At 28.1% G+C, this 8,350-nt stretch overlaps 2 protein-coding genes across 3 annotated transcripts in view; both read left to right on the top strand.

Moving 5' to 3' along the window:
- Positions 1 to 8,350, top strand: part of LOC119683518 (glutamate dehydrogenase, mitochondrial) — a gene marked incomplete at its 3' end in the record, with an annotated part of 56,756 nt that overhangs the window by 1,611 nt on the left and 46,795 nt on the right.
- LOC119683520 lies at positions 6,429 to 8,309 on the top strand. Its single transcript, XM_038097228.1, has 5 exons — positions 6,429 to 6,598; positions 6,786 to 6,959; positions 7,023 to 7,391; positions 7,472 to 7,740; positions 7,800 to 8,309. Exons 1-5 carry the CDS (start codon positions 6,565 to 6,567, stop codon positions 8,067 to 8,069), a joined length of 1,116 nt encoding a protein of 371 aa, XP_037953156.1. The 5' UTR covers positions 6,429 to 6,564; the 3' UTR covers positions 8,070 to 8,309.

Here is an 8,350-nt window from a genome sequence, read left to right as displayed (position 1 = left end):
TATTTGAAAAACTTAAAAGTTAACAGTTATTAAAAAAAATAGACATGATTTATAACAAAATAATCAAAATAACCAACTTAAGCAAATAGGTGAAGTTATGTAGTATTTATATGTGTATCAATTATAAACACAGGACTTATATTATTTCTTGGATAATAAATATTTTTTGGTGTTACTACAAAATTCCTAAGTCTCAAACTTAATTCTTATTTTTCTTAATTTTTATAAAACCAATGACGTTTTTATTAACTTAAATAAGCAACTACCATTTATAATGCTGCGATATTATCTTCAGTTTTAAAACTATTATCTACACTTTACTAATTTTGTGAGTGCTATCTACTTTTTATAGACCCAGAGATAACTTTTAATTTACTTTAGTATGTCTCTAATAAGTAGATTTGTAGTTTTAGTTAAGTTTTTTTTTTAAAGGTTGAACCTAGAAATATTAGATTTCTTTTTTCATACGGAGAACAGTGGCAGAGTAGCACATTGAATTTTTTTTTCTTTCTTAACAACCATCTATAGAAAATGATATGAACACTGGGCTCTTAACCCCTTTGTAATTTCCAATAATGTTTTTGTATGATGTTTCTAACTGCTGTCTCGTCTGATTAAAATATATATATTTAGATTTAAGGGCTGCAAGTACCGTCTACGTGTCGGAGAAAAGTTGTATTATGACATTATAGACAATAGATTGAAGAATCAATTTTTAGTAACAATTTTTAGTTAATTTTTTGTACTATCAGTCATTTAGGCTTGAAAAAACACATTTATCTGAAAGTTTAAAAGACTTTGCTGTATCAAATTAGTAAAATCTAAGGTTCATTCCAAGTTTGTTATTAATTTCTATGTGATTTTTAAAGAAAATTAATAATATATACTTCAACTACAGTTTTTGTGGTTCCAGTACTTTCTTGATATAGTATTTATATAAATTTTTTAAATTCAAAATTGAATAATTTTATTTGGAAACACACAGATGATTAGGATGTGAATAATCGTAAAAGAGAGAGAAAGAAGATTATTAATGACATTTGTATGAGATATACTATATTAGAAATCGACTACTTCAGAGTCATACTATCCGATGTGGGTGTAATTAACTAATTTTTTTGACTTAAGCTTATAGTTTTATCTAAGTATATATTCATATAGATTTCATGGTATACTCTGGTTTAGTATAGCATGATATTTTATGATATATAGTGGTATAATAAAGTCACACAATAAAGTATGATGTGGTTCAATATAGTACAGCTGTGAGATTAAGGAATGAAGCAAACACCAGTCGACTCTCTACAGATACTCAATTAATATTTCAGTGCAATATATAAAAATATTTCCAACTAGAGGTCCAGAGTCTACAGATACCAACATACAATTTTAGTATATAAAACTATTTTCAATTACGAAGTCAAATTTCTATTTATTTTATTGTGACACCATTTTGGACACTACATCTCTGAAATGTAGATCAAAAAGATTTCTTTTTTTTTTGAATAGAACTTTTTTATTTGATTGATGCATTTTCTTGGGCTTTGAGAAAATCGAACATAATTAGCGAACTTTGCCAAACTATTTTAACTTAGAATTTTGAAATCGCCCACCTCTCCATAAATCCATTGATATGCAAAATATATTCTCTAACGAAATGACTAAACATTCTGAAAAATGTTTACTTTCTGTTTTGAAAATTGCACACAAATAATTTTAAATATGCGTATATATAAGTATATATATTATATATATATAGTATATATAGTATATATATAAATATATTTACTGTTGTGTTTATTAAAAATAATTAAATTTAGTAAATATTTGTTTGCTATGAAAAATGGAAGACTTGTGAAAATTGTGTTAAAATTGATTTGGTACATTCCTTAAAAATCTCATTACATGGACCACCCAATCGACCTATCTGTTCTGCGTGGTAGTATTCATTGTCGGCGTGTGTTGTTAGTTCGTCAGCTGATGTAGAGGGTCTGAAATAAACGAAAAAAAAGACAGTGTCTTTAATAATTATAAATAAAATTAGTATAGTTTTAACTAAAATATTTTGTTAAGATTTTTTAATGTCTCATAACAGAACCTTATATTGCCTTCAATGTCAGTATACATTCTAAGAGAATTTGTATTAGGGTGAACCAACTATATGTATGTTTTATACTAGATTAGGTTAGTTTAAGTTATACCCATTGTGCTATGGTATTATTAAAAACAAAGGGTTAAAACCAACTAGAATCTTTGGCAAGGCCTATGATGCTATTCAAAAGAAGGTCCTATAAGTTCGCCAAGATAGACAAAAAAGAAATCCCCTAAAGTGTTAAGGCAGCGTCGCGTATGTGACGGACAGAAACAAAGCAGGTGGGAAGCATTTTCATCGTCCTCAGCACAGGTGCGGCAGATATGATTATTACCTAGAATAAAATGATCTGTAAGTAAACCTACTATAAGACTGATATGTCTACGGAGCATCTCTATTAGAGAGTTTGATTTTCTTCTATTGGTGTGTGGCCAAATTGCATACAGATGAATTTGATTTTAACGTGAATACGACAGTACTCAATAGTCAATATGACTATTTTTACTTTAATACTGAGTTTGTGTCAGTTGATTAATGAACACTGAGTCTGAGCTTCGAATTTGGCAGTTCAACTCAAGTATTTGGTAATACTCGCAATAGCTGTATGATCAGACAAGAAATTTGATTAAATAAAAAAAATTTGAAAAAAATTTTTGTTGTTGTAGTTCACTACTTTTTGAAACCGCTCTATATCGTCTAATTTTCTTTAACAAAGAAGCAATCAATGGACTATAAACGACTGCTCTTCGGTATAAAATCTCATCTATATAATTACACTCTCTTCAATATAATGCTTCATACCACTTTTAATCCGTTCTATTATTCTCACAATACTCACGTTAGTATTATATGTAGTATTTCACTTAAAAGTCCACTGCTATAATGAAATGGTGCATTCGCCGCTTCACAAATCGTTCTTAAAACACAAGTTCTTCCTGCATATCCATAACTAAAACGATAGAGTATACTTTATATAGTTTATTTACATATATTTCTTCACATTGTTACTTCTCTGAAAATTTCTCCAAAACTTTATAAATTAACCAACGATACTTTGCATATTTTGATATATAATTTAGATTTGAATTCTTATATTCTCTCTTCATGTCAAAGAAATCAAAATTTTTAGATACATTTGTTCTTATTTTATAGGGTTCTGTAATGGGATGTGTAGTGTGATTTCTTAAAGCGAACACTGTCGAAGGTAATATATGTGTACTCTTGAAGACAATACCCGTAAGAACAGTCTCGAATTGTAATTCTTCAACTGGTACACCAAAACCGCAGACAAACTGTAAAGAACCCTCTGAACAGGAAATGATTAGTTCTAAAGTCTTTCGCATATTTTTAAGAGTAATACTCACTGCCGTGATAAATAAGCGGAAGTTTGCAATTGCAAATATTAATTAATATTAGAAAATATATAATATTTATTTGTTTTTTAATAGCTGACATTATTAATTTATTACATTTCTTTAACTCAGTTATGAATAATAGTAATTTAACGTTCGAATTCAACTAATGCTAGAAATATGGCCTCTACATGGCTTTGGTCTATTCTTTGAAATATGTGCAAAAAATTAACACCTTCTGGCGAGACTACAATAGGTAAAAATTCGCAAAGCGTTTAATGGGAACATTTGTGCGAATTTTGTTTGATGTTTTAAATTAAATTATGCATAACGAAGTAAATAATTATTATATTTACTGCTTGACTATACCAGGGCTGGTTCTTGCATATAATTTAAATATTTTATAATTATAATTATGGGAAAAATTGCTACAGGTTGGAAGAGGGGTTTTGTAAAAAATAATTTTATTATAATTATAATTTATTATAATTTATTATACTCATCCAAATCAATTAATAAAGTAGAATTCTCGCTGTCTTTCCCATTCCATCTCACTCTGAATACACTAATTCATTCGAAGTTGTGAATCCAAGGTTCTCAAGTGTTTAATACCAACTATTAAACACTTTTAGCTATTTAACTATCTGTATACAGTATTTAATATTACCGTCGCTTGTTTCACAATTCAATTTTCTACAAAATCGTTAGAACCCTAAACAGGTACGGACCCCGGAAACCGGATTAAGGAACTAAAGTCCTCAAAATTTATTGAAGGACTGTATTTATATATATGTTAATGTGTTACCGAGTATAGGCGGTATAACATGAAAACATATAGTTGAGCGGAAATTCTCTAACTACTTAACACCAATCCTATCTCCGGGTTAGCAAATAAGATCTGGTCCTCCAAGTTGGGGGTTGATCGCAAGGTCAGCAACCCTGCATCGGAAAAATTCTACCGCTACGCAACTCTTAGGGAGCCAAGGTTCATACTGGACTGTAGTGCCAAATAAAAAGAAGAATGTTAATTTAGTTATTAATGCAACCTGATAATTGATAATATAATATATTTGAATCATTTTAGTGGAAACAGAGCTTCCACTCCCGAAGTTCAAATTATGATTTTCGATTTTAATTTATTTAGGATGTACTTCAAGTATTATAACTATTAATTATAATTAATTTACAAGACGACATTTGCTTTGATGAGAGTGAGTCCTTGAACCTAAAACTCAAATAATGGTCCGTTGTCATACCATCAATTAATTTTGCTTATACGTACACCAGAAGTATATTCAAAAGGGTATTCAAACAAACAACGTACGAGTTTTTTATTCAAGTAAAGTAAACTAACCTCCCTGATTTTGCAGCATAACAGCTCTGTTAGGTCGAAAGGAAAAGGATCCTGAAAAATTTCAAATGTTTTTCTAGCCAATGATGAACACTAAAACATGAAATGGATTGCAGTCACATTTTCTTACGCAGAGCCACAATCTTGACAAAAGGGTTTAGGGTAGACACTGTCTCAGAGCATGTTTTCCTCGTGACCTGCCAGCGCTGATATCGTAGTGCTGAGCAGGTTACGGTTTAGTTAAAGCAGCTGATTGTGAAATTTCTTCTTCAGTTTGGACCAGACTAATTTTGGGAACTGACAGGAGTCTTTATCTGTCCAACTTTTTAGGTGAGGCATTTGAAAGATACTGCTCTCCGAACATATCATGACACTTTAAGTTAAGATATGTTGGACAAATATAATCCTTACTATTTGGGATTATTATAAGAAGTATTTCATTCAAAACATTTAATGCCGATTTTATTTATCTCTTCAGAAAAAAAAATCATGGATCTAGCAATCATTATTTTAAAGATATATTAAAGATATATTTTAAAGATATATTAAATAAAATAATATTTTAAATTATATAAATTTATTAAAATTATACACATAATAATAAAAATAAATTATTTAATTTAGTTTTAAATTAGTTTAATAATTTATAAGACATTTCATGATAATTCAATAAAATTAAATATTATATGCATTAAATACAAGTTTTTATTTAAAAAAATAATAAAATATATATTCACATAAATTTGTAATATACATAATAAAAAATAAATAATGTATAATAAATTTAATTAATTAATAATATTTTAATAATAATTAATTTGATAAGTTTAAATTGTAGAAGACTTTTTTATTTATTTGTTTTATATAACATTTAATAACAATTTCTCTAAAATATCTAATAAACAAGTAATTCAAATAATATTTTACTTATATATTTTTTTATTGTTTAAATTTATTTTTTATTAAATTGTTATTACGACCAATAGTTTTTTATATTTGTTATTGATCTGAGATCGTTTATTTAACACATAAATTTATATTATATTATATTATATATAAAATATTTTTTAAACAAAATAAAAAATTACAATTTTTAGAGTATGTTAATTATTTAGTTGTATTTTAGTTTTTATACAAAATTATTTGTATTACTAATATATTATATTATTAAATTTAAATTTATAATGAATAAATATTAAATAATATATATATATATAATATATATATAAATAATAAATATATTCTTCATATTTATATTTTATATAAATATATTTTATAAATACATAAATAATTATTTCATTATATTATATATTATATTAATAATATTATATTATTAAAATTAAATTTATAATGAATAAATATTAAATAATTATATATAAATAATAAATATATTTTTCATATTTATATTTTATATAAATATATTTTATGAATATATAAATAATTAAATAATTATTTTTTTAAAAATATGAATAAAATGTGTACCAACGTATCACATGTTAGATGCTTTTACACAAAAAATTACACATTGCAGTCCACATGTGTCTACTACTTTTGTATTTGTTGCGCAACATTGTTGCAAGCAACCCTGTTATTGATGCTTTGGTATTTTTGTTTTGAAGCGCATTACGCATTCATCATTTGTGTCGTGATTTTTATTGCAAATAGTGCTGCTGCTGATTCATAATACGATAACTGTGAACGTAAACGATCTCTTCTTATATTAAAATAATTGATATATTTAAAATTAATTAATTGTAAATAATAATATTATGGCTGATAAACCAACAGTTTTAATATTAGGAGGTTTGTATATAAGCACAGCATCAACCACTTGTTTCCTTGTGTTGTGTTTGTTGTAATACATGTTCCTACCATGCACTGTGCACTTGCATCCAACATGCATACAACAAATGCTTTGTCGCTTATCAATTTATATTATTAAATTCTTAAATTAAATGTTTTTTTGGTCTTATATTATTGATAATAACAGGGTGCGGATTTATTGGACGTAATTTAGTTACTTATCTTGTTGAAAATGACCTTACGCAGGAAATACGAATTGTAGATAAAACGCCTCCACAAATGGCTTGGCTGAATAAACGGCACACAGCCGCAATCGGGAATGAAAAAGTGGAATATTGCAGTGCAAATCTAATAAATGCCGGTAAGTCAATATGAATGAGTCATTTGAGGCGACATACCTACGTGTACTTTTTTATCCTTGCAGCTTCGTGTAAAACTGTTTTTATGCCGCACACAACCACGGCGCGTACGTGGGATATTGTAATTAATTGTGCGGCCGAGACACGCCCAAACCAGACTGATGCAGTTTATAAGGAGGGCATACTTAAGCTCAGCATGAACTGTGCACATGAGGCAGTGAATATAAAAGTGAAACGTTTTGTTGAGCTGAGTTCCGGTTGTGTGAATAGTTCGGAGAAGACACCATTAAAGGAGGACTGCAAATTGGACCCTTGGACTAGCGTGGCAAAGCAAAAATTGAAAGTCGAAAAAGAATTGCACACACTCGATGATCTCTCCTATACAGTGGTACGTTTGCCTGTAGTGTATGGACTTGGTGATAAGCGATATCTAAGTAAGTTTTAATACGCATACTTAAAGAAATATTAATTTACATATATATTTACATATGTACATAATTGTTTACTGCTTCAGTGCCACGCATAATTATTGCTGCTATCTACAAATACTTAAACGAAACAATGAAACTGCTCTGGAATGATGCTATGCGTTTCAATACGGTACATGTGGATGATGTATGTGCTGCTATATGGGCTTTAGCACAGAGCTCACAAGCTGCCGGAGAAACGTATAATATAGTAGATGACTCCGCTTCGACACAGGGTACCATATCAGATTTATTCGCTGATATTTTTGCAATAAACATAGACTACTTTGGCATTGTAATGTCCAACTTAACAAAGGTACCATACTACCTTCAATATATATTATAATTCATTCTTTATTAATTCTTTATTTCTAGTTAAGTTTAACTGATACTGTAAGCGAAATAAACGATAAGCATATGGCTCCTTGGGCTGAAATATGTCAAAAGAATGAAATCAATAATACACCACTCACGCCATATATGGATGAGGAGCAGCTGTACCATAAGCACTTGCATTTGGACAATACAAAATTAAAAGATTTTGGTTATAAACTTATGGTGCCAACGATTAATGCGGAGCGTGTAATGGAAATCATAAATGATTACGTTGACCAAAATTTATTCCCGAAATCATTGACTTTATGAATTGTGATTTGATATTTGCAGAATTTAGAGTTTTTCTATTTTCATATAAACTATTAGTGATGTTTATATACTTATTTTAGGAAAGTTTTTATGAAAAAGTATAGCTAACGTACTTTAAACCTCATTAGATATTGTTGGTATAGAAGAGCAATTATTTGAAAATTTATTATTATGACTAAAGTGTACTTATAGTATTAATGTTCAAATTTTATTTTAATTTTTTATTATATTTCAAAAGTGCTAAATACGTTTATATTGTACTGCTACGATTGATATTCCAT

This window comes from Teleopsis dalmanni, chromosome 2 (genome assembly GCF_002237135.1).
Source record: "Teleopsis dalmanni isolate 2A chromosome 2, ASM223713v2, whole genome shotgun sequence".
Lineage (NCBI taxonomy): Eukaryota > Metazoa > Arthropoda > Insecta > Diptera > Diopsidae > Teleopsis > Teleopsis dalmanni.
Note: the sequence above shows the minus strand (reverse complement) of the source record. Positions and strands in the feature narration are given on the sequence as shown.

Bases quoted from the DNA above. Each gene is read 5' to 3' on its own strand.
- LOC119683520 (XM_038097228.1), top strand. From the start codon at position 6,565: ATGGCTGATAAACCAACAGTTTTAATATTAGGAG. The intron at 6,960-7,022 runs GTAAGTCAATAT...TTATCCTTGCAG, and splicing joins TGCAAATCTAATAAATGCCG to CTTCGTGTAAAACTGTTTTT. The intron at 7,392-7,471 runs GTAAGTTTTAAT...TTACTGCTTCAG, and splicing joins TGGTGATAAGCGATATCTAA to TGCCACGCATAATTATTGCT.